The sequence below is a fragment of the Lissotriton helveticus genome, chromosome 11 (genome assembly GCF_964261635.1).
Source record: "Lissotriton helveticus chromosome 11, aLisHel1.1, whole genome shotgun sequence".
Classification (NCBI taxonomy): Eukaryota; Metazoa; Chordata; class Amphibia; order Caudata; family Salamandridae; genus Lissotriton; species Lissotriton helveticus.
In genome coordinates this window covers 269,208,941-269,236,792 of record NC_136072.1, presented here as the reverse complement: position 1 = coordinate 269,236,792, position 27,852 = coordinate 269,208,941, and the positions used below count along the sequence as shown (strand labels likewise).

Here is a 27,852-nt window from a genome sequence, read left to right as displayed (position 1 = left end):
TGCAGATAGGGAATCCAAGAGGATGGAACAGTCTGCAAAGAAGGTGGTTTCTTCTGATAGCAGTGTCTTAAATACAATCAATGCAACATGTTTGTTAGGACGATACATTCATGCGTTAACGAAATCAGCCATGGCAGTGGTCCCTAAGTTGCCTGGCAAAGTTCAGGGACATTTTTCAGAATTACGGATAAGGCTGATTCAGTCGTCAGGGCAATAGGATCTTAAGTTGAGCCAAAGAGACACACTTGGTTAAGGGGGTCTGGCTTCTTGCCGTATGTGAAGCAACTTTAATAGACTTGCCATTAAATGGTTCAAGGTTATTTGGTGCAAAGGCCGATTCTGCCTCTGAGAGATTCAAGGACAGCAAAACAACAGCGAGATCTTTGGGCCTTCAGTCGCAGCCTAAATATTATAGGCAATTTTGTAAGTTCCAGGGGTTTGGCCAGAATGTTTCCTTTCGAGGCAAAATCCAATATCATCCACAGCAGCAGACATCCAATTCCCTCGACAGAAGTTATAGGGGGCAAGGCAGAAGCAGACGCGGAGCTGCCAATCAGCCTTCTTCCTCCTCTTCCTCCCCGGCTAATGTCACAGGTGTAAGTACCAATGTTCTGCCATCTTAGAGCATGCTTGTCCATTGGGAGGACGGTTGACCTATTTTCTACCTCAATGGAGATCGGTTACAACAATTTTTGGGATATGTGGAAAATGGGTACTCCACACCCTTCCAAGAGTTCCCCCACCTTTTCCTCCTCAACAGGGCTTTTGTACAGAACATATTCTGCTCCTCCAACAGGAGGTTCAAATTCTGCTTCAAAAGGACACAGTAGTGTTGGTTCCAGAGCAGGAACAGAGTCAGGGATGCTTTTCCCGGTATTTCCTGATTCTCAAAAAGGACGGTCACTTGCAGCCGATCCCCCGACTTCAGGATTTTGAACAGGCTCCTCAAGCAGGAAAAGTTCAAGATGCTGACCCTTGCACAAGTGCTTCTTACGCTGGAGAAAGAAGACTGGATGGTTTTGATCTATTTGCAGGATTTGTATTTTCACATGCCTATCCTGAAATCGTACAGCAAGTACCTCAGTTTTACTGTGGAGTCTCAGTATTATCCTTTTTCAGTTCTTCCATCTGGTCTTACTTCCACACCTAGAGTCTTCAGTAAGGTGATGGCAGTGGTCACAGCGCAACTTAGAGAGCTGGGAATACCAGTATTCTCTTACCTGAACGATTGACTGAGCAAAGTTAGGAATCCAGAGTTGTTGCATCATTTGCAGTTGACAAAGCAATTGTTGTCCACCTGGGCTTTACTATAGGCGTACCCAAATCTCACCTAGAGCCCTCTCAGCACTAACTGCTCACAGGGGCAGTACTGGACACTACGGTGAATCGCGCCTACCCTCCTCAGAGGATTCTGGACATTCAATTTATAAATCCAGTGTTTCACAATGGAGCTATGGTTCCAGTCTGAAGGTCTTAGGTCTGCTAGGTCTGATGGCCTCCTACATTTTATTGGTCACCCATACATGCTGGCGCATGAGTTCCCTCCAGTGGTGCCTCCACAGACAGTGGTTTCAACACAACGGGGATCTCGGAGGCGGTCAAGATCTCCAGAGACACTGCAGCGGATCTTCAGTGGGGGGTGTGTCCAGCAATCTGTCCCAAGAGAAGCCTTTCACACTCTGCCACCGGTGGCGACAGTTATAACGGATGTCTCCACTTTAGGGTGGGGAGCTCATCTGGAGAATCTAGTGATCAAAGGTCTTTTGTCTCCAGAGGAAAGGATATTACATATCAATCTTTTGGAATTGCAGGCAATACATCTGGCTCTCAAGGCCTTCCTCCCTTTTGTTCATTGTCAGTCAGTTCAAGTCTTAACAGACAATACTACAGCGATGTGGTACAAAAACAGGGATGAGTGGGGTCATATCCTCTCTGCAGAGAGGCTCTAAGATTCTGGTCCTGGGCTCAGGACCGTCAGATCTTCATCTTTGCAAATCATTGGCTGTAGTTCTGACTTGCGTGCGTACAGTCTCAACTGCACTTTTGTGCCGATCACGAGTGGTGTCTCCATCCAGAAATGATGCAACACATTTCCTGGCCATGGGGGACCCCTCTGATAGACCTATTTGCCACTCAAGAGAATGCCACTCCCCATTGTTCTGTAGCCTTCAGTATTCGTTTCAGGGAGATCTGAGACACAAGTTTCAATTGGACTGGGGCGTCCATCTGTTTTACATGTTTCCTCCTCCCCCCCCCCCCCAAACATACCACCCAAGCAATGTTCAATGTCACAAGAACATTTAACACTGCTCAGACAGGAGGTAATATCCCTCCTGCAGAAAAATGCAATAGAAATAGTTCCAGAGCATCAGAAAAACAAAGGAGTATACTCCCTATATTTCCTAATACCAAAGAAGGACGGCTCTTTAAGACCCATCCTAGACCTCAGACCTCTAAATATTTACATACAGTCGGACCATTTTCACATGGTCACACTCCAACAAGTCCTTCCACTTCTGGTACTAAACGACTTCCTGGTCACCCTAGATCTCAAGGACGCCTACTTCCATATTCCCATCCACACAGCGCACAGAAAATATCTCAGATTTGTGCTAGACGGACAGCACTGCCAGTTCTAAGTGCTCCCATTCGGAGTCACAACAGCACCAAGGGTGTTTACCAAATGCCTAGCAGTAGTAACAGCACACTTAAGAAGACAACCTATTCATGTCTTCCCATATCTAGACAACTGGCTCATAAAAGCCAGCTCATACAGCCAGTGTGTACAACACACTCACTCTACTATTCAACTGCTTCACGACTTGGGATTCACAGTAAATCACACCAAATCACATCTGCAATCCTCGCACATACAACAGTATCTCGTCGCTACAATAAACACCCAACTAACACTAGCGTATCCCTCTCCAGCCAGGATAACAAGTGTACAAACTCTCCTAACAAAATTCAAACCGCAACACTCGGTACCAGCTCGAGTGTTCATGCAGCTCATAGGAATGATGGCATCTTGCATATTTGTAGTACCTCACGCAAGACTGCAAATGCGTCCACTTCAAGAGTGCCTAGCACGCCAATGGAACCAGGCTCAAGGTCACTAACAGACCTAGTGTTGGTAGACGGTCGGACTCCTCGTTCTCAGCAATGGTGGAACACCAAAAACCTTTTCAAAGGGCGACCGTTTCTAGAGCCAGTTCCTCAAATAGTCATGACAGCGGACGCATCGCTTTCCGGCTGGGGAACTCACCTACTGCATCACTCCATGCAAGGCAGGTGGACACCGCAACAGAAGTTACTCCTAATCAATCATTTGGAGTTGCTAGCTGTGTTTCTAGCCCTAAAAGCATTTCAAATGCAAGTGTCAGGCAAAGCTGTCTTAGTCCGCACAGACAATATGACAGCTATGTATTTCTTAAACAAACAAGGGGGAACACGCTCTCTGCAGCTCTGTTAGCACAGCAGATATGGAGATGGGGGTATACCACTAAAGATCTTCCTCTTAGCCCAACACGTCCCAGGAGTACAAAACACTATGGCAGATCTGCTAAGTCGACAAACACAGCAGATCCACGAGTGGGGACTTCATCCGTAAGTTCTTCATCCGTTCTTTCAAATGTGGGGACAACCTCAGAAAGACCTCTTCGCCACCCACGAAAACGCAAAATGCCCAAGCTTTGCCGCCAGATACCCACACCCATTGTCCAAAGGCAATGCGATATGGATGAACTGGTCAAAACTATTTGCGTACGCTTTTCCTCCTCTCCCACTACTTCCGTTAGTGGGTACGCAAACTACAACATTCCCTGACGCTCCTTCTAGTCGCTCCAACTTGGGCCAGACAACCGTGGTACACCACGCTGTTGCAGATGTCTGTAGTGCCACACCAAAAACTAAACCTATCTCCACGCCTATTAACACAGAACCATGGAGAGATCAGACACCCGGACCAAGCTCAGCTCAACCTAGCGATCTGGCTCCTGAGGTCATAGTTTGTTTACCTCAATCTTCCTCCAGAATGTATGAACATTATTAAAGAAGCTAGACGTCCCACTACTAGAGCATGTTATGCTGCTAAGTGGAAACGCTTTGTCATATACTGCCAAAACAACCAAATAAATCCCTTAGACGTGTCTATCCAACACATCATAGGATATCTTTTACACCTTCAAAAGTGTAATTTAGCCTATACGTCTATCAGACTACACCTTGCTGCCATTGCAGCATACTTACAAAATAGACAACATCTATCTCTTTTTAGAGTACCAGCCATAAAAGCTTTCATGGAAGGACTCAAAAGAATAATTCCTCCCAGAACGCCACCTGCACCAGTGTGGAACTTAAACATTGTTCTCACAAGGTTAATGGGACCTCCCTTTGAACCATTACATAAATGTGAATTGCAATTCCTAACCTGGAAAGTAGCTTTCCTAGTAGCAATTACTTCTCTCAGAAGGGTTAGTGAACTACAAGCATTTACCATTCAAGAACCTTTTTCTGCAAATGCATCATAACAAAGTGGTTCTTCGAATTAATCCTTAATTCCTTCCTAAAGTCGTTTCACCATTCCATCTAAATCAATCAGTTGAGCTGCCTGTTTTTATCTAGCAGCCTCAAAGTCGCAGAAAGAGCTCTACACACTTTAGATGTCAAAAGAGCATTACTGTACTATATCAAAAGGACACACACTTTTCGTAAAACAAAACAACTTTTTGTGTCTTTTTCACCGCCACATAAAGGCAACCCCATATCAAAATCAGGGATCGCTAGGTGGATTGTTAAATGCATACAAATATGTTACCCCAAAGCCAAACGTACATTAACAATTTCTCCAAAAGCCCATTCTACAAGGAAAATAGGGGCTTCAATGGGATTCTTAAGGAACATTCCCCTAGATGATATCTGCAAAGCAGCTACATGGCTTACACCATACACCTTTACAAAGCATTACTGTGTAGATGTGCAAACTAAACAACAAGCCACTGTGGGCCAGGCCGTACTAAAAACACTGTTTCAAACAACTGCAACTGCAACAGATACTGGTGGTCGATGCCAAGCGTGGGTACTGCTATACAATCTATGCTTAGTGTGTAATCTGCAGCTCGTATGCCTCGAACGGAAAATGCTACTTCTCTTCCAGGGGATACTCATCAATAGTCATAAGCACTGAATAGTCCCGCCCATGTGCGGGACCCCGGAGCAATAGCCAATAATATGCATATATCTATATCTATATATATATATATATATATATATATATATATATATATATATATATATATATATATATATATATATATACACATACACATATAAATATGCATAAAATAACCATATATATATAGATAATATGCATATACATATGCAGCCCAATATAACCATACTAGGCTCAAAGAACTGCCACAATAGCCTGTAAAATCTTTACATTTGCTAAATAAAGACATATAAAACACATTATATGATAATGTAAAGAAGAAAACACTGCCTAGGTTTTCTTTGAAACACACATCCTAGGTTTTCTTTGAAACACACAACCTTTATTTTCAAAGGTAAAAACAGGCAGGATCATAGAGGCAGCTTTAGCCTAGATAGGCTGCATAGTAACAACAGAAAAATCTGGCGCCGTGCCTTTAAGACCTCTGTGAGCCTCCAGGCTCCCATCATGCACCACAGGTGACAGTTAGGTCAGTTCTTTTTTCCGGCTCCTTCTGTGAGGATCCTGGAGCATTGAGCTCGCCAGTTGGTGATATTTTTTCACTTTCTTCTGGTTTTTCTCTAATTTTTTCGTCTTTACACGACGTCTTTAGTCATTATCTGACTAATCCAATAATTTTTTACTGTTTTTGGGCTATTTTTTCAGTCACAATGCCGGCCTTATTTGCTAAGTGTCCGGCCTGTGGTAAAAAAATGGCCAAGACAGACCCTCATTCGGTCTGTGTAGCTTGTCTACCTTCTTCTCATAAGCCAGAACTTTGCTACCACTGCAGCAAGCTTTCAAGTAGGACTTTGAGAGAGAAGAGCAGGCTTCAGTCCCTGCATGACAGAGGAGAAACCGTGAGTGGAAAAGATGTTCACTCTAGGAAGCCTTCTTCTCAGCGCAAGGACAAAGGGGAGAAGAGAAAACATCGGTCCCCTTCCACTTCGAGGGACAGATCTTCTTCCAAGGTACCTGTGTGCTCAAAATCGACATCGACATCGAAATCACCGTCGCGGCATACGTCGACGTCGAAGCATCCCTCGCCGTCGAAGAAGTCGTCGTCGAAGCAAGGTGAGAAACGACATGAGCATAGGCGGTCCCGGTCTGGCTCGCCTATGACTGCAAGAGAGCGGGACTCGACGTCGTCTCATCGACGTCGACGGTCGCCGCCGAGAGGCTCGAAGCATCAGTCGAGGTCGCCGTCGAGGCCTATTGGAACCTGCGGAGCATAAATTCTTAACACCGGCATCCTTAGGTGCGGTTCCTTCGCGGATCGCAAAAAAATATAAAGCACCGGACAATGACCCTTTATTTCTGAGGTCTGAGCCACTGCCTGATTCAGTCATCGTTTCAGCAGCTCGTAAGAATCAAACAGGAGCGGCTTCATCATCTGTACCCCCTGATAAGGACAGCAAAGGTATGGACTCATTAGGAAAGAAGATGTGTGCCACTTCTGCTTCCTATATGAAGGTTGCCAGCGCCTCTGCTTTACTGGGCCGCTATGACCGTTCTTTATGGGATTCCTTGTCTCGCTTTACAGAAAAACTTCCGAAAGCAGACAAGCAGGATTTTCTGGAAATCCTTCATGAAGGTGGGCTAGTGGCTAACCAGGTGATTAGCGCAGCTGCAGATGCTTCCGATTTGTCGACGCATGGCTATGCCCATGGAATCTGTGCAAGAAGAACAGCTTGGCTGAGGCTTACGGGTCTTAAGCCTGAAGCGCAACACCGGATTCTGAATTTACCCTTCAATGGAAAATCGCTCTTTGGGTCTCATGCTGATGATGAGATGTCAAGGATGAAGACAGAGCTTGATACTGTAAGAGCTGTTGGTCTCGAAAAGAGAAAGGACAACTTTAAGAAGAAATACCGCCCTTATGATCGCAGACAGAACCAGCAGAGGGTTCAAACCCCTCAATGGTCGTCACAGCAGAATCAGGGAAGATCCCAATTCTCCCAGCATCGTCCTGGTAGAGGAAGAGGTGGTATTTCCAGACAGTCTGCACCTGGAAACAAGCAGCAACAACAAAAACAGTGAGTGCTTGCTTCCCCTGATCCCGTTACCCACTCCCGTGGGGGGAAGTGTTCGTTTTTACCTGGACGAGTGGAAAAACATCACAAACGACAAATGGGTGCTGAATATTGTGCAAAATGGATATGCAATCAGATTCAAAGCTCCTCCACCCTCCATTCCTCGTCAAAAGTCGGTGTTCCATCACCTTCATCTTTTAAAACAGGAGGTGTCTACGTTAGTCTTGAAGAAAGCTATTGAGGAGGTCCCGAAGGCACAGCGTCGTCAAGGCGTCTACTCCCGATACTTTCTAGTTCCAAAGAAAGGTCCAAACAAGGAGTTCAGGCCCATACTAGATCTCAGGCGCCTCAATCAGTTTATTCGGCGAGAAAAGTTCAGAATGCTGGCGTAACATCAAATAGTTCCACTTCTGCATCAAAAGGACTGGATGTGCTCCATAGACCTTCAAGATGCTTATTTCCACATCTCCATCGCTCCAAAGCATCGGAAATTTCTAAGGTTTTGCATACAAACCAGTCATTACCAGTACACAGTCTTGCCCTTCGGGCTAAAGTCAGTTCCTCGCACCTTCTCAAAGTGCATGGCAGTCATAGTGGCTTTCCTAAGGAAGACGTCGCAACTCGGGGACACTGCATAGTGCCCCAAACCATGGCACAATAGCTGCTGCTTGTGCAGTTAATATCATTCATAGATCGTCATTTTGAGCCTTTTCATTCCATATTTTCACATTTTCATCCCTTTTATTTGATGAGCCTTTTTAAGTCCACATGCAAGGAAATGCCAATTTCCATTGTTTCTCATATTCCTGATGGGCCATCCGAACCTCTTCTGTCAAAAATACGTGCTGAAGCAGATTTCATCAAGTAGCAGTTTATTAACAACCCAATGCATTTCGGGCCTCAGTGGGCCCTTCGTCAGGGGTAACTAGAAAATCAATTAAACAGGTGTTCAAATACACTGCGCCAATGTGCATATAAATTTTTACATGTTCATCAGTTATTTACTTATTAAATACAATGATTAAGCAATTCAATGACGCGCGATGCTGTGACTGGATATATAAACTGTTCTTATCGTTATTAGCTTACATAAATGAATGTGATTCTGGTCGGGTCTTATCAATTTACATATGCATTCCCCAATTCACCTCTTAACCCTTAACTGTACGTATACTGTGTTTTCACCCCACATTTTTAAGTTATGGGCACTTATGCTAAATTCTGTGCAACCCTCTTTGTGAGACACTCATCCCTAGACATTCGGTACATCTAAATAATTCAAAACTGGCTACCCGCCCTACATCCTTCCATATTATATCGTGCGCATAACTTTATTTACATGCTATACAGTGTTTCCTTAGCTTCACATCCACCTACTAGAAGCGTTTCACATAGCCGTAATACATGATTATAACAATGTTAAAACGTCCGTGTGCTCTCAACCTATCTTTCTAAATATCCTCCTGATTCCTCATCACGTACCTGCTAACAAATATGCAAACGTCTCTCTCCGTCTCCAAAGAAAAGTTTCCCTCGGCGTTTCTCCCACACCTGGTTTTAAACACAACTGCCCCTCCTCCCAAATTAGCCCTTCCATTCACACAACGTAATCACCACCTGTGGTGCTTTAATGATGTCAGGTTCACTGTTGCACTACAATTCCCATAATGCTTGCTAATACTGAAGAAACATCACCACATTGAAAATATCGAAATACATGTTTTTTTATAAAAACACCTAGTTCCAGTTCACCGAAGTGTGATTCACAATTAAAAGCATTTTCCCGTGTTAAATGATACGATTCCAAGTTACTTCTGGCTCTCCTTAAAAATAAACGTGCTGAATGAAATCAGATGTTCCACCTTGCATGCGGTAGTTGCGTTCTCAGCGTAAATCCCTTATATTTCATTCGGTGTGGGTGCTAACCCGATAGGGCCAGTAACTTGTAAACAACATTTATGGATGGGTTGCACACCTTATCTATTTCATATTGTTCATTTTCATCATCAAAATATCACAATGCGTGCTCAATGGTAACGTGCCCAGCCCCAGTGGCACGTGGTACAATACGTCGCAACTCGGGGACACTGCATAGTGCCCCAAACCATGGCACAATAGCTGCTGCTTGTGCAGTTAATATCATTCATAGATCGTCATTTTGAGCCTTTTCATTCCATATTTTCACATTTCATCCCTTTTATTTGATGAGCCTTTTTAAGCATTTTCCCGTGTTAAATGATACGATTCCAAGTTAGAGGTGAATTGGGGAATGCATATGTAAATTGATAAGACCCGACCAGAATCACATTCATTTATGTAAGCTAATAACGATAAGAACAGTTTATATATCCAGTCACAGCATCGCGCGTCATTGAATTGCTTAATCATTGTATTTAATAAGTAAATAACTGATGAACATGTAAAAATTTATATGCACATTGGCGCAGTGTATTTGAACACCTGTTTAATTGATTTTCTAGTTACCCCTGATGAAGGGCCCACTGAGGCCCGAAATGCATTGGGTTGTTAATAAACTGCTACTTGATGAAATCTGCTTCAGCACGTATTTTTGACAGAAGAGGTTCGGATGGCCCATCAGGAATATGAGAAACAATGGAAATTGGCATTTCCTTGCATGTGGACTTAAAAAGGCTCATCAAATAAAAGGGATGAAATTGTGAAAATATGGAATGAAAAGGCTCAAAATTACGATCTATGAATGATATTAACTGCACAAGCAGCAGCTATTGTGCCATGGTTTGGGGCACTATGCAGTGTCCCCGAGTTGCGACGTATTGTACCACGTGCCACTGGGGCTGGGCACGTTACCATTGAGCACGCATTGTGATATTTTGATGATGAAAATGAACAATATGAAATAGATAAGGTGTGCAACCCATCCATAAATGTTGTTTCCTAAGGAAGAGATATATTTTCGTCTATCCCTATCTAGACGATTGGCTGCTAAAGAGTGCGTCTCTGAGTCTGCTGCAACAACATCTCATGTTTTGCATACATCAACTGCGGAGGCTAGGCCTTCACGTGAACTTCAAAAAGTCTATCCTCAACCCCACACAGAGGATACATTATCTGGGTGCACTTCTAGATTCAAAGGACGCAAAAGCCTATCCTTCGGAGGAGAGACTGTCCTCTATTCTCCTCAAGTGTCAAACTTTACTAAAGAATCCTCGACCAACGGCCAGACAGATCTCATCTCTGCTAGGATCCATGGCGTCTTGCATTTTCCTTGTTCCGAACGCCAGGCTGCACATGAGACCGCTACAGCAGTCACTGGAGGATCAGTGGTCCCAGTTTTCAGACCGTTGGGAAGACAAACTGTCACTACCTCTGTCAGTGCGGATCTCCATCCGATGGTGGATGCAGCGGAGTCATCTGATAGTGGGAGTGCCTTTTCAAGAGGACATGCCCAGACGATCGCTGGTGACAGATGCGTCCCTGCAAGGATGGGGAGCCCATCTGGGGTCCCTTCAAGTTCAAGGAGTGTGGTCAGAGAAAGAAAGACTGTATCACATAAACATGTTGGAACTCAGAGCGGTACATCTGGCTCTCAAAGCTTTCTTTCCAGCTCTCAAGTCATCCTCTCTGCTTGTTCAGACGGACAATACAACAACAATGTACTATCTGAACAAGCAGGGCGGAACGAGATCCAGACCTCTGTCACTGGAAGCGCAAGCAATCTGGAAGTGGCTTCTGGCTCGGGGTATGACAATTTCAGCTGTCCATCTGCCCGGCGTTCTCATCGTCCAAGCAGACGACCTCAGCAGGCACTTCGCAGAAGCACACGACTGGGTCTTAAAAGACGAAGTGATAAGAGATGTCTTCCAGGCCTGGGGATCACCAGAAATCGATCTCTTCGCGGACGCCGACAACGCAAAATGCCGCGTCTTCGCGTCCAGGTACCCACAACGAGGGTCCAAGGGGAATGCTCTATGGATGGACTGGTCAGAGACATTACTTTACGCCTTTCCACCGATTCCACTCATTCCCTTGGTGATCAAGAAACTGTACAAGTCGCAGACAGACATGATTCTTGTAGCTCCGGATTGGCCTCGCCAATGGTGGTACCCGGATCTCCTTCATCTATCCAAAGTGCCGCACAGGAGGCTTCCCTGCTGTCCGGATCTGCTGACGAGGGAGAACGGCAGAGTGTTCCATCCCAACCTGCCGTCCCTGAAGCTAGCAGTATGGTTCCTGAGTTCGTCCAGTACGGACATCTAGGCCTTTCCCAGGACTGTATGCACATTTTAAGAGAGGCACGGAGAGCTTCTACAAGAAAGACGTATGCTTTCAAGTGGAAGCGGTTTTTCATGTGGTGTGCTGCTGAAGGACATGACCCGATTCGTGGTCAGGAACAGGTACTGTTACCATACTTACTTTCTTTGGCCAAAGCAGGTTTGCAGTATTCCTCTATTAAGGTCCATTTGGCAGCGATTACTGCATATCGAAGTCCCCTACTCAGGTTTCTTTCTTTCAAATGCCAGTTGTGAAGGATTTTCTGGAGGGTCTCAGGAAAGTGTATCCTCCCGTGAGGGCTCCTTCACCTCCTTGAGAGCTTAATGTGGTTTTGTCTAAATTGATGGGTCCTCCATTTGAACCTATACACAAGGCTTCCCTTCAACATCTGTCGTGGAAGGTGTCCTTCCTTGTGGCGATCACTTCTGTGCGCAGGGTGAGCGAGATTCAGGCCTTTTGTGCTTCAGAACCCTATCTCGTTTTCCATGCGAATAGAGTGGTGCTTTGGACGCATCCCAGATTCCTTCCTAAGGTAGTCTCGGATTTTCACATTAACCAATCAGTGACACTACCTACGTTTTTTGCTAATCCGAGCTCTTCAGCTGAAAAAGCTCTACATTCTTTGGATTTGAAAAGAGTTTTAAAGTTTTACCTGGATAAAACTAAAAGTGTTAGAAAGACTGATCATTTGTTTGTAAACTACGGTCCTCTGAATACGGGCTTGCCTGCATCCAAGAGGTCCATTTCTAGATGGATTGTGTCATGCATTTTGTTATGCTATCAATTGGCACGTAAACAACTCCCGGGTAGACCGAGAGCTCATTCCACTAGAGGAAAGGCTGCTACTATAGCAATGCTTAAAAATGTTCCTGTTCATGAAATTTGTAAGGCAGCTACATGGCGTTCGGTTCACACCTTTTCTCGCCATTACTGCCTTGATTCTGATACTCAGGCGGATGCTCAGGTTGGTCAAGCATCCCTGAGGAATTTGTTTGGGTAGTATTTTTATGAGTGTACCGTTTAGAGAGCTTGATATTAGTCCGCAGGGTATGGGATGGGCTTGCTACTCTATTCAGTGCTTATGACTATTGATGAGTATCCCCTGGAAGAGAAGGATTAGTTACTTACCTGTAATCCTAGTTCTCTTCCAGGGGTATACTCATCAGTCATAAGCACACCCACCCGCCTCCCCGGACTAATATCAGAACGATCTCTTTTACATGTTACCCATGCAGTTTTCACACTGTTGTACGCCGTCCAAAAGAACTGACCTAACTGTCACCTGTGGTGCATGATGGGAGCCTGGAGGCTCACAGAGGTCTTAAAGGCACGGCGCCAGATTTTTCTGTTGTTACTATGCATCCTATCTAGGCTAAAGCTGCCTCTATGATCCTGCCTGTTTTTACCTTTGAAAATAAAGGTTGTGTGTTTCAAAGAAAACCTAGGCAGTGTTTTCTTCTTTACATTATCATATAATGTGTTTTATATGTCTTTATTTAGCAAATGTAAAGATTTTACAGGCTATTGTGGCAGTTCTTTGAGCCTAGTATGGTTATATTGGGCTGCATATGTATATGTATATGCATATTATCTATATATATATGGTTATTTTATGCGTATTTATATGTGTATATATATATATGTAGATATATGCATATTATTGGCTATTGCTCCGGGGTCCCGCACATGGGCGGGACTATTCAGTGCTTATGACTTTGATGAGTATACCCCTGGAAGAGAACTAGGATTACAGGTAAGTAACTAATCCTTACCAGTATGCATCTGTTCTTGGCATGTAGAGCTACCTTTATCTGTTCCAGTATTATCTTAATTAGATACAAATCACATGGACATCCCTACCTCTTGTACAGCTCCATCACTTCCCTAATGGCGAAAAACAATCTGGGGATGGAGCCGATGCCCATGCGCAGTATCATCCAAAGTATGAGTCACCTATCCCGTGACTTCCAAAGACTTTTCTACAACAAAACAAACTGCAAACATCCGGGCCCAACACTAGGTGGCCATCTATGCATAGTGTTTAACTCTGCAGCTCTACATGCCAAGAACAGATGCATACTGGTAAGTGTGAAACCCTCCTTCACGACTTTCTGTGCAGACAAGTTGGTGGTGAGAGCCCGGGCTGCTTTCCTGCCAAAGGTGGTTACTCCCTTTCACCCGGGCCAGTCTATCACCCTCCTACTTTTCTATCCTCCTCCACGTCCATCTGAAGAGTGGGAAAGACTTTACTTTGCTTGGCCCTGAATAGACTGAGCCTTTTGGTGGACAGGACTTGTGATCAACCGTTGGATGATCAGCTATTTGTTGGCTATGTGGGCTAGATGAAAAGAAAAGCAGTGCATAAGAGGACATTGTCCAGATGGATTATCTTGTGCATCAAGATATGCTACTTCATGGCGAACAAAGAACTACCTGAAAGTATTGGAGCTCATTCTACTAGAGCCAAGTATTCTACTTCTGCTTTAGATAGGTGTTCCTGTGGTTGAAATGTGCAATGCAGCAACTTGGGCATCCCTCCAAACATTTGCGCATCACTATTGCTTAGATTCTTAAGTGAAGAAGCACTGTCACTTAGCCCGTTCAGTTTTGCAGTATTTTTTGGTATAGGCAGACAAGGACCTACCTCAGAGTGCGGGACTGCTTGGGGATACTATTCATAAGGTGAGAAATCCACAGGTAGATGTATCCATCAGAAGGACAAGTTACTCATCTTGGTAACGCTATTTCTGGTGGATACAGTATCGACCTTTGGATTCCCCACTGACCCACCCTCCTTCCCGTTGCTTTTCTGCATTTGCCAAAACCAAGGCTATTTGTATATTGTGCATTTTGTTTACATTTATGAATGTTTATAATGATATATGTGTGTGCTTATACGATATATATATATACTGTTTGAGACCTACTGTTTGCTTTCACTTGGGTACTGTTGGTTTCACCCATTTGCCTTGAAGGGACGAAAAAAATGAGTAGCAACTGACGTCAGTATGCTGACGTGGGCTACTTTTGACCCTGATGACATCATGCGGAGTTCAGGCATTCATGACCTTATCGACGTGAGAGAGCTGGGAAGAAAAGTATCCATGGGAATTGGGCATTGGGATAGTCTAAAGATGAGGAATCCAAAGGTAGATAGTGTATCCACCAGAAAAAGCGTTAATGAAGGTATGCAACTTTGTTTCTTATTATGAAACATGGTTCTGAAACAATTTGGGAAAAGGTGCTCCATACACATTGCGTATAAAGTGCTTGTGCAAGAAAGTGCCTGTGATTGGCAAATATGTTCCGACTATATATTTGTTAAATCTTTCCATAATACAATTTGCAAGGTTTGGGGCTGGTCGATCATTAATACAATGTAAGTAACACCCAATTGCAATGGTACAGATAGAAACAATTGTTGAGATTTCAATGCCAAATATCTAACGTGACAATTGAGCATCGGAAGGTGTCTCCCTCAGAAGAACAGATGGACACACCTTAAATGAATGGGTACAAGTGTTCATGGGTTTCAAATGGTCACCTTTGAATTATCATATCATCTCAAGCGGCTACTCTTATCACCATATGTTTCCCAAGGGCATTCTCCTGGAGGTAGCTTCTCCTGTGTGTTCTACTTTGTGTCTTCATATCCATCCTCTTGTATGTAGTATAAGTGATGTGTGTTATTTTGTTTGAACCTCCTTGCATTCACCAGACAAGTTCCTTGTGCGTCAAACAGATTGATTACTAATAAGAGTAATCTACCTGTTAAATGGACATGCCTTATGATGGATTTTGCGAATTTTGGGATAAAGTCAACTCAGCCTTGGAATATTTTAAGGACTGTAGAGCCACAGCACATTCCTTGGGCCTGTCTGCTACGACAACATAGTTCCACCCGCGGTTTCGTCCTCTTTGTGGCTACGATAGGTTTCTCCATCCATCAAAGCCAAACCCCTCCTCCTGCACACCAAACTTTTGAGACCTTTGGTGGCAAAGGCTGCAGTTCCCAGAGACCAAGAAAGACCACAGGGACAGCCTCTGGACCCTTAACAAGCTGCAACCACAGCACTGCTTTAATGTGTCCATGCCTACGCACAGCCGCCACCCTGTCGGAAGCGAAGTCAAGTATTTCCTCCAGGGTTGGCAGACCATCACAACGGTCAAGTTGAAAAGGGACAAACCAGTGGGGCAGTCTGTGAGTCTTACAGCAGAAAGTGCAGCCCCTTTTGGCAAAAGAGACCATAGAGAGAATTCATGCCTCTTGTTTAAACTGGGTGTTCTGCCCTCTGTGCTGAAGGACAGATGCATTGTCCTGTTTTATATCTTTATATCTTCACCCTCAACACCTTCCTGCAGAAGGACAAATCCTAGATGCTCATGCTAGCTTAAGTCCTGTCTGCACATTGAAGTAAAGATTGCAGCTTTGAACCTGCAAAATACTTATTTTCATGCAGGCCCACATGCATTACCTGTTAACGGTAGACTAGGAGTATTTTCAGTTTTAGGTGCTCATGAAAGTGGCAGCGGTGGTCACAGCACATCAATAGCGGTTGAAGATACCAGTTTTCCCCTACCTCATCTACTAGCTGTTGAAGGCAATTTTTCCCCAGGTAGTCCTCCGACACTTCCAGATGATTGCTCACCTCCTGAATTCGTTGTCTCACTATCAATGAGCCAAAGGACACCTGACTCCTTCTCAGACACTCCCTTTCTCTGGAGCCATTCACTATATATGTTCTCGGGCAGTTCTCATGAAACGGGGAGTCTAGAACATCGGGCTATGATCCTGATATTTACCCTCTCTTCTGGATCTCAGTGCAGATGACTTTGAGGCTGTTGAGATTTATGACCTCCTGGATCCTGCCGGTGTTGCATGGCAGATGGCACATATGGGCTCTACAGTAGGACCAGCAATTACAGTGGGCACAACATCTGGTAAATCTGTCAGATTGTGCCCAAATTTAGAGAAGGCTGGAAAAGATTTACAGTGGCAACTACTAGTCCGTGATTGGGTAACTGGCAGATGCCTCTACTTACCCCACACAGAACTGACTGTGGTCATTGATGGGTCGCTATAAGGTGAGGGAGGTCTTCTGGGAGAGGTAAAAATCAGAAGAGTCTGATGGCGACTGGACTCCGTATCAACTTTTTAAAATTGAGGGTGATTTGCTTGGCCCTGAATGCCTTCCTGCCTTCTATCAACGGAAAGCTGGTGCAGGTGGTCACAGACAACACAACTGCTTTGTGGTACTGCAACAATCATCAGGGCTCAGGGGGGACCTAGACCCTGTGCCAAGAGGCATTGCATTCCTAGAAGTGGCTGGTCCACCATGGGATCTCTCTGATGTTGAACCACCTGGCGGGATCTATAAATGCCAGTGCACAATCTCGGCTACAAGAACTAGCTCCCGCTGCTCTGTAATCTAAGCGCCAGGATACCCTTTGGGTGATAGTCGTGCTATACAAGTGCACATTACATTACATCATGAATGCCACTTACACCCAGAGGTGATACAAGTAGTCGTCCAGCAATGGGGAGAACCATGGCTGGGTCTTGTTAGCATTACAGAGAACATGCATTGTCAGCACTTCTGTACACCGGAGTTTTCAAAGCGGCTCTTGCTGTGAGATGCTTGTCTAGAGCGGAGCTCAGGACATCCTGCCACTAGTTGTATGATAGGCATGCATGGCTAAACTATGCATGCCTCTACCAAGCAGCCTAAACCACGAATGCGTCCTAACCACGCATTCTTTTACCACGTAATTTTGTGGTAAAGGCAAGAATGGTAAAGGGGTATACATGCTACGGTTGTGACACCCCCTACCTCCGCCCTATGCTACAAACTCCCCCCTCCCCACCCTCAGGTCCAAATATCCAGACTCCCCTCCCAACCCCCATCCTGTCACTAACCCTTGAACACTACCTTGACCCCCTCCCACCCTCTTGTGCTGTCACTAAAACTACCCCTTCCACTGCCCTCACGCCTTAAACCCAAACCCTTACTTTTAAAAACTACCCTAGCCCTATAAACTACCCATTCCCCTCCCCCTGAGACCTAAAACCGTGTCTTTATAACACTATTCCCGACCCCTTCCCACCCAATGCTGTCCCTAAAATTTCCCCAACCCCTACCACTACCCTTAGGCCCAATACCCTAACACCTAATTTAAAATAAACGACCGACCTCCCCCCCGCCCTTAAAATTACCCAGACCCCCCCCCCCAACCCTGAAGGCTACGCCGCCCCCTGCCCTGAAAACTACTCCCGACCCCCCCCCAGCCCTGAAAACTCCCTCCCTCTCCCCCAGCCCTGAACCCGCCCTGAACTCCACTACCCAGAAACCTATCCCCGAGCCCCCAACCCACAAAACTACCCGACTCCTCCAGCACAGGCAACTACCCTCTACACCCCCAGCCCAGAAAACTACACCCTCCAGCCCAGAAAACGACCCGACCCCCACAGTCCAGAAAACGACCCTGCCCCCCCCGAATAACCCCCCTTTAACCACCTTCTTATCTAATAAGTTGGTTTTGATGACCCCAGCTTCCTTTCAACTGAAAGTGCTGATGCCTTTTCATGTTGACCAAGCATTGATTTTTCCAACGTCCTTTTTGACATCTCATTCCTCTAAAGAGAAAGTGAGACTGCATCGTTTGGATCCTAAACGGCCTTGAGATTTTATATTGAACATGCTAAGGAGCACTGAGTAGATGATCGTCTCTTTTTAGGGTTTCTTGAAGTAAAGAAGGGTTAAGCAGTGCAAAAATGAACCATCTTCTGATGTATTGTTCTCTGCATTAAAATCTGCTGTTTACTGGTGAAAAAGCAAGCTATGTAAGATTAGCGGGCTCATTCCACCATGGCCAAAGCTGTTAATGTTTTGTTAGCACTTTGAGTGCCTGTCTTGGCCACCCATTGGGCACCAATGTGGGCTTTGATGCACATTTTGACAAAGCAGTACAGCCTCCACAGTCAGGCTGATCAAAAGGGACATTTTGTCTGCTCGGTCCTGTATGACATTTTAGACCTAGCCAGTGTATAGGCCCACTACCTTGGAAGGTACTGCTTTTGTATCTATTCAAAAAGAGCTAGAAGTCTCTATCAGAAGAACAAGTTACTTACCTTCGGTATTGCTCTTTCTGTTACTCTATCCAGCTACAGATTCCTCACACTCTCTCATCCTCCCGGTTCTTAACATCCCAATTTTCATAAATTTGTTATTGAAACCCTGCGCCTGCGAGCTCGGACAGTCTCAAAAGCAGCTAACGGCATGCAGGAGCATCACCTATATAGGCTCTGTATGTCACTTCCAGATCAGAACGGCGTCCGAGCAGAGCCGCACTGTGCCACCTACTGCAGTGCAGAGGTACTGCTAGCCTGATGGCGGGGGAATATTCAAGAGGTGAGGAATCTGTAGCTAGATTGAAGTCTCTACTAGAACCCATGTTACCTGGTCTGGCAGGTCAAGCTAATCTGATCTTATTGGAGTATGACCAACACTCATTGCATATGGCTGGCATCTGTCTAGATTGGCACAGTGGGTGAAAACTCAATGTGCTGCAACGTGAGCTGCAACCTGAGTGATCGCCAGTGAACCCGGTTCGAGTCTCGGTAATGTCGCTAAACCTCCTGTGATTTTGGGCAAATCAGTTAATCTTGCCGTGCCTAACAAAAATGAATGTGTGTCCTTGTGTAACGTAACTGGTGCTATGTAAAGCGCTCTGATACCCGGTTCGGTTCAAGTTCGCGCTATATACAACTCTGCAAAGAAAATATATATATATATCTTTAGTCTTTGTTGTGATTGCTGGTCTGTGATTGAAGATCGATGGATTCAGGGGACTGTCTGTGATATGTGATGGTTTAGGGTGAGATTGGACACTAGTGGAGGGTTGTGGTCCAAATGGGGGATAGAGAGCTCTAGATCGTTTAATCAGGCAGTGCACAATTAAAAGTAAGTGGAGAAATACTTCTTTGAGAATGGTTTGCTTAACTTGGTGAAAAAAGAGTCATTGCTTTAAGCACTGTAAATGAAATGGACCGTTAATTACAGAGTCACCATCTCTGACTGATGTTAGTGTTCTATTGTATTCTGGTGGCATTAACTATCTTCACCTAATGTCTGTTTGCAACGATTATAACTACAATAAAATGAAGGCTATTAAAGCACAAAAGCCTTGGGTTTGAAAGAGTTCAGCATTTTAGCAAATACATTTCCCTTTTTTTAAAGGTGGACCTCCCTCTTGGCCTTCCATTCTATAAATGGATGCTGCGACAAGAAACGTCATTAGTTTCTCATGATCTTGTGAACATTGATCCAGTAGTAGCAAAATCAGTTTACCATCTTGAAGATATTGTCAGACAAAAAAAGAAGCTAGAAAAGGACAAATCTCAGGTAAGATATGTCGGGGTTAAAGGACAAGCCGAAAAAAGATTCTGTTTTCTAGAGGATGTTGAATGCATACTGAATGCTTTTGCTGTGTACTTAGTTTGGAGTCTTTATCATTAGTTTTCCAAAATGTAAAAAAAAAAATAATCTCTTAGCAGCCAGCTGACATGATTTTAATAATAATGTGATATTTTGTAAACCTACTTTCTAGTGGTTATTTACTAAGGAATTGTCTTCCCATTGATTAGAAGGAATAATGGACATCTATTCTTTTTACATAATGGCTCTCTGGTGAAACTATCCAACCTTGGACCCGGCTCCATGTTCTTATACATAGCAGGCCCATAAAGTGAACCACCTGTACTTGTGGCGCCAGTTATTTTTCCCCATGGCTCTACATATGCTATATCATGCACTGTGGAGTTTTGAGAGTTAGGGCATTTTTAATTGTGTTTTTTCGCATGTTTGCTGGAGTTTTTCAGAGGACATGCCTATTTCTTTTTTGTGAAGAAATTCTGAAATCATGCAAGAACCAGAGGGCATTCCCATATGTAGCCGCCCTAACTAATGCCCGGTTACACTCATCAAACCTAAAATGTCAAGCTGCCCTGAATGAGCGTTATCTAAAGCCTAAGAAGTTTAATGCACTTTTGAATGTTGAGAGCAATTGTGTGCTGTAGGATTTCAAAATATTAATGTTCATCTCCTATTAGATTGTTTAATTTTTTATAGGATTCATTGTGTGCTTTTTAAAACCACTTTTTATAAAATATTTCTCATTCAGCTGAAGCACTTGCACTTTTGACGAACGTAAAATGTTTGGATGTCGCATGTGCCCTTGCAAAGTTTGTAAAATAAACTTTGAACTGGAAATATGGTGATCTCAAAATGTTGGGCTTAAAGCTATTTATAATTGATTGACTTGCAGAGGTGCTTTATGGGGACAAATAATGAAAGTAACTGGTTATGCAGAGCTGTTATCGTAGTACTCGCTGGGAAGACTATTTCGGAAAGACTATAGGGTCGAGGGGGGAAGGGGAAAGTAATATTTTATGTACGTATTTATTTTCTTTTTATACTTTTTTTCTAAACCTAAATACATTTGAACTGACATTCTGAAATGCTTAGACTTGATACCATGCTGCATATCTTGCGTCATTGCAGTTGCCTTTGATATTCTAGAAAGCTTCATCTTTTATATTTCAACTTGTGTATCAGATGTGCCCCAAGGACATCCGTGATATAGAGACTAAACTGACTCGAGATTCTGATGGGCAAATATAGGTCCTTGAGAAATATATACTCTCCAGAGCTGTTTCACTAAAGTCATAACGAGAAGATTTCATCTTCCTAACACAGTGAGAAGAGGAGAATATCAAGAGAGCAGTCCGACTCCTTAGTACCTGTTGTAATACACAAGGACATACACAGCAGGAATGTTTTCCAAATGTTGGCACTTTTCTGTTACAGGTTTATTTATTCCTTTCAAAAGGCCACTTTGACAGTTTTTATTTCGGAGATTTCCAGTACCAAGCGGTTTGGAGCTGCTGTGGTATCACCTAAGCCAGTAGTTCTTAGACTTTTGACCTTTGTGGACCCCGCTTAATCATTACTGTATACCCTGGGACCCCACAGAATAACTGTTGAAATCCGGATACCTCTACTGAGTACTCACTGGAAGCTTGGGACCCTTGCCTAAGCATTCTTGATAATTTGAAACACAAAACAATACTTAAAAAATATTAAAATAAGAATTCATAGCATAAATATGCAAATGATTAAATATTTTAGTCTGAAAGAGACCATTCGGTATAGATTCCTTACCTTAGAATTACCTCAGGCGTCAGAGTGGATCCGTAGAAGTTTGTTCGTAGCAGTACCCCTGCGCGTCCGTCGACTCCACGTTCGGCGTCATGGTCGCCGGGCTGATGTTGCGGTGTCTACTTAGAAGACACCTCTGCGTCTGACGTAAGACTAGACTGGGGGCTCTAGGCCTTCGATGCCAGCCGCTCCGGCCTTGGTGCCGCAGGGCCTGATGGATCCAGGCCTGGATCCGAATCGCTATCTGTCAACCTCATGGTACCATCCCCGGCGCTGATTCCAGTGGCGATGCCCCCGATGCCGGCATCGACCCCAGCCTCACCCCGACTTGGACACGGTGCCGGACCAACAACGACCAACGCCAGTACTGGCGCGGGAGGGTACCTTTGTCCCCCTGTTCATTCCTGACGTTCTCTACTGCCCTGAGTAGCAGCCAGTGGAGGGTCACACTCACTCTCTCTCTCACACTCACTCTCACACACTCACTCTCTCTCTCACACACTCACTCTCTCTCACTCACTCACTCTCACTCACTCACTCACTCTCTCTCACTCACTCACTCTCTCACACACTCACTCACTCTCTCACACACTCACTCACTCTCTCACACACTCACTCACTCTCTCTCTCACACACTCACTCTCTCTCTCACACACTCACTCTCTCTCTCACACACTCACTCTCTCTCTCACACTCACACTGTTTGGGACACGGTTGTGCAAGTGCTTCCATAGTGCCCGGAGGAGGCCCGGGCTGTGCTCACCTGTGCTGTTGCAGAGGATCAAGACGCCGCAAAATGCACCATCCGGTGTGGGCTGGATACCACCGAGACTCTGGGTAGAATGATTTCAACGTCAGTAGCTCTGAGGTGCTACACCTGGCTTAGGTCCACTGGCTTCTCCGGGGACATGCCTCTTGATGGCCATCGTCTGTTTGGCGACGAGATGGACAACGCACTCGAGGGTTTCAAGGACTCTAGGGCTACAGCCAGATCCTTGGACCTCGCTGCCACCTCTAACCCATGCAGTTTGCCTTTTACCACTTTTGTGGCTACGGAAGGGGTACCCCACCACGTTCTGCCCAGAGCCACAGGCCTGTGCAAGCTACCCAGCCTCTGTGCGGCTGGGGACTTGGGACCCAGCGTCGGGGGAGAGGGGGTCTGGGGCCAGCGGGTGGGCGAGTCCTCCAATGCCCCCCTACAGCAGCCTCCAAGCCTTCCTAGTCCAACCTTTATGGGCCACCAGTTGCCAGTGGGCGGCAGGATCCGTCATCACCTCCCCCACTGGTGCATCGTTGAAAGAAGCTGGCACTGTATATACTATACTAAAGTGAGGTATTGTGTGCACAGAGCCAGTGGTACCCCAAAGGTAGGCAGAGGTAAATAGAAATAGCATCTTACTCTCTATATGTGGTAGTGTGGGCGAGCAGTAAGGCTTTGTCAGAGGGTAGTGTTAATCATGTGTTGTACACACTCAATCAGCAAATGATTCTCACACTCAGACTGAACTCAGGCCAATTTTGTTTGTATAACAATATTCTTTATAGTTATTTTATTTTCTTGAACAAGGCAAGCCTGGCACAGGTAAGTGAATTCTAGTTTGCAGTAATAATGCAGTTTGAATTGCAGTGATGTATATACTTTAGTTTGAATACAGTAGAATCACTGCTAATGCAATGCTTTGAAATATAGTACATATACTTTGTATTGACTGACTTTTCAATAGGATGTGCTGTAGATTACTTTACAGATTACTTTCCTTACACCGTGTAGTATACCTGGATACTGCACTGGGACATTTCCTGTAAACAGGTATGTAAAAGCGTTTTGGTTATTTGGTTACAGTTTTAGAGACTTATAGATTTTCAACCTCCACACTTAAAAACTTTTTCATAGAAAAACAGTCAACGTTATCCCAAGGGAGGAAATAGTGTTATTGGTTAACAGGTAAGTACTTTGTTGTGGGAGTTGGGTTTCTGGGGTTAGACTCGGGGGTCACCCAGGGTCAAGGATGCACTCTAGTTACACCCTCAGCGGCACGAGGGCGGCCGGGAAAGGGGGCTGAGGCCCAGTGTTATCCAATGGGGGTTAGGGGGCCTCCGGTTGGTGGCTGCATACGAGCATGCGACAAAGTTGAGGGAGAAAAGCTGCTGGATTTAAGCTCAAGGCAAATGGGGGTTCAAGTTAGCACCAAAACTACACCCTCAGCAGCACTAGGGCGGCCGGGTGCAGAATGCTGGTTTGTCGTCGGGTGCCATGTTACTTTCAATGAGGATTCTCGGGTTTGCAAATACACTGCCGGCACGGGGACAAAGGTCTTCTGGGTGCAACCACCACTTGGAGAGGTAAGTTGGGATACTGGTGGTTGGCTAGACACAGTCTGTTGGGCACCCAAAGGCCGTGGGGCGTCGAGTGCAGGGGTGTCTTTTAGGGTCGGATCTTCTTACCAGTGCCTGGTAGCGGTTGGGGGGACCTTCCGGATTGTCGCTGCAGGCTTCATCTGGAGGCTTGAGGCAGGTCAGGGATCACTGGATCTCTGGTCTGGATCACCAGGGAGACCTCCTCGTGGTGTTGGGCCGCTCGAGCCGTGGGGTCTAGTTCAGTGGTGCAGACTCTCAGATTTTGCCTGAGCTGGAAACTGTGGGTGAACAAATCCGATGTTCACGGGAGACAGACTTTTCTTTGGAAGGCAGGGCAGGTCCTCTGGGTTCTTGAGGTTCCTGGCTGAAGGACACACCTGAGTTTCGCTTCTGCAGGTTCAAGGTGGGGACAGGCTGGTAGGGCTGGGGCCAAGTCAGTGGGCGTCCTCCTTCGCTTCGGCGCAACTGTTCGGTCCTTCTTCTGCGTTTCTACTTAGTTTGTCTGCGGATGCACGCTCAAACCAATCAGCCTGAGCACCAAGAACAATGGCTCATGGGGCCCTTTACTCCCCTCTGTGAAAGAGACATTATCCAGATTCTTCAGAGTATCAACCCATCTAATCACTTCAGCGACCCGTTGCCACCTTCCACCTTCAAAGAAATCAAGAATGTAGTCATCCCCATCTGGACAAAGATTGTCAACGCGTCACTGTTACAAGGCACAATCCCATATTGCCTAAAAGCAGCTCAAGTATCACCTATACAAAAAAAAACGAATGCAGATAGTGCGGACCTTAACAACTTCCGCCCTATCTCCAACAACCCCTCTCTAGCCAAACTCCTAGAAAAATGCATCCAATCACACCCCTGTGCTCACATCGAGAATTTCCAACTCCTGGACCAACATCAATCTGGCTTTCGGAGTGGGCACAGCACAGAATTGGCTCTCACGTTATGGATGACATTTTAAAAATGCTTGACCAAAATGAATCTTGCCTCCTAATCCTCCATGACCTTTCCTCTGCGTTTAACACGGTCAATTGCGACAACCTCCTATTCATTTTGAAGACCAGAATGGCCCGCTCTGATCGGATGTTGCAATGGTTCTCGTCCTTCCTCCACCACGGATCCCAAAGATTCAAGGCGAACCACTCTTTCTCAGCCCTCTCCAGTATCCATGGGGGTCCTCCAAGGGTCCGCTCTATCTCCTATACTCTTCAACTTGTTCTCGGAGCCATTAGCTAATGCTCTAAATTCCTCGAACATTCTCTTCCATATGTATGCGGATGATACACAACGTTATCTGAAAGTCTCCTCCCCGGATAACCTCATATCACTCAACACTAATCTGACTACTCAAAACTGGTTAACCGAGAACCACCTCCTGCTCAACACCTCCAAAACAGAATTCCTTCTTGTTTCTGATCCGAATCACATCCCCAAGTTAGACCTTTGGATGAACTACCTCACTGCCTTCAACTGCTTCCCCGTCATTATTGCCTCAGCTGAATCTCTCGGAATCACCCTGAACAAGCATTGAAACCTAAAGAATCATATTAGCAATGTGTGCAAGGGAGCTAATCACCTGATGAGGATACTCCAGAATCTCAGGCCTTTCCTTCTGCAAGCTGACTTCAAGCAGGTGGTCCAAGCGCTTGTTTTGCCAAGGCTAGACTATGGCAGTGCTACGCTCTGTGGCCTCCCCAAATATACCTTGGATCCACTAAGGGCATCATTGAATGCTGCTGCCAGATTGGTTACGAGTACCAAAAGAAATGTGCACACGTCCCCAGTCCTAAAATCCCTTAAGTGGTTGCCCTACGAAGCACGAATAGAGCTGCCTGTCTCACAAAGCCCTCCATTTCAAACCCCCCAGTTATCTAGTGCAAAAGCTAGAATTATCCGGAGGTGGTAGACCTTCAAGAAGTATTAACTCTTTCCTCCTGAAACCACAGATGTTTCACAAAAAGAGAACGTGTCACCGAGCTTTCTCCGCTCTGCCCCGAAGATCTGGAACTCTCTCCCACCGGAAGTAGGCAGAATCTCCTCCACGGTTGCTTTGAAATTGGAAGCTAAAATATTTCTTAGGAACAAGTTCTTACCTTAAATGGGTTTGGATCTTCTTCTCTAAGGTACTGGACTTACAACTTTAAGACCTGCGCTGGGTGCCACTTCTCTTTAACTTAACATTTGCTTCTCTCCGATTTCGCTATGTACTAGTTATTGTGTTATTCTCTATTGACCCCTTTTTGTTTGTAACTGTTCTGTTTGATATTCTTATTTGATGCTGGTACTGCATGTATTACCTTCCTTTCCTGCAATTGTAAAGCGCTCTGATATCCTTTGGGATCATGTTCACACTATATAAAACTTAAAAAAATGTTGGGACCAATGGGTCCCTTACCTGGGGTCAGTACACCCCCTATTGTGCCACCCTCCAATGGGAGGGGGGCATATGCCTCACTCTGGTTGGCTGGGTCCCCCCCATCTGCAAGATGGCGGGGACAAAGTTGTGCTTTACCTCGCCTCCCCCACCTGAGAGGTGGGGTTGGCAGAGGTGGGCACACCTCCTTTCCTCACTTGGTTTTCCTGCCGTTTCTCCTGCCAATGTAGGGGTCAGATCTGGTGATGACCAGTTGCTGGAAGCAGAAAAAGGCCTGGGGAAGCTCACAAAAGCAGCAAGCCTTTGAAGCTTCCCCTTCATGGACCCTGCCCATCCTGAGGGGGGAGGCTTGGCACCTCGTCCCAGGATGTGCATTGTTTCAGACCCCCGAGAGCAGCAGGCTCTCGACCCAAGGGTCCAGAAACATGTCTGGTGGTGGCAGCTGGGGAGCAGCCACACAGCCTGGACACTAGTGTTAGGTCATTTTTAAGGGGGCATCTCTAAGATGCCCTCTATGTGCATTTTACATTAAATCCCACACTGGCATCAGTGTGGGTTTAATGTGCTGAAAAGTTTGTTACCAAGCCTCAGTTTTCAGTAAAGCAGAATGGTACTATAGAGTTTGTAATGACAAACTCCCAGCACCATATACTCTTAATGGCAATACTGCACTTACAATGTCTAAGAATTGGCTTAGACACTGTAGGGGTACAGGGCTCATGCACCTGTACCCTCACCAATGGTATGGTGCACCTAGCTAGAGGGGTGGCTGAACTATGACAGGGCAGTGGGTTATAGGCATGGCACACAGTAATGAGTGCCATGTTGACTCTTCACTTTGCTCTGCACAAGAATGCGCAGCCTGCAAAGACAGTATGTGAGTGTAAAGGTACCAGGCCTTTAAGAGTGGCACAATAAGTGCTACAGCACTCGGAGGCCTTCCCTGGTCACAGTGCCCTGGGTACCTGTAGTACCATTTACCAGGGACTGACCTGTGGCCAGACAGTGCTAATGGGGTTGGTTTTCAATGCAGTTTTAGGGAAAGAGCATAGGCCCTGGGTACCTGATTGGCAGGAGCCCAGGGCACACTCAGTCAAATTACATCGCAGTTCAGGGGCAACCATGCAGAAAGAGGGCACTTTCTCACAATCTTAATGTCGGACCCGGTTGGGTTTGCAAATAGTCCGATGGGGCTGCTCCCTCCCCTTCGAGACTACACCTTCCTCAATGCCACCTACACTCCATCGTATGTTTGTAGGATTATTTGGCCCTTCTCTACCAGGAAGTTACAGCTTTCTTGGTCAATGGAGCTATTGAACGCGTCCTTGTGCCAGAAGTAGGCCATGGTTGCTACTCCCACTACTTTCTGGTACCCAAGAAGGACAAAGGCCTGCGTCC

The 27,852-nt window shown here is 45.4% G+C and overlaps 1 protein-coding gene across 11 annotated transcripts in view; it reads left to right on the top strand.

Annotated features, from left to right (window-relative positions):
• The window catches only part of TRIP12 (thyroid hormone receptor interactor 12), a 1,008,257-nt gene that overhangs the window by 930,383 nt on the left and 50,022 nt on the right, over positions 1 to 27,852 (top strand). For all 11 annotated transcript variants that reach the window (XM_078668151.1, XM_078668159.1, XM_078668158.1 and 8 more), the window contains one exon: positions 19,734 to 19,898. In XM_078668151.1, coding sequence (XP_078524277.1) covers positions 19,734 to 19,898 — 165 coding nt within the window. The remainder of the gene's footprint in view (positions 1 to 19,733; positions 19,899 to 27,852) is intronic.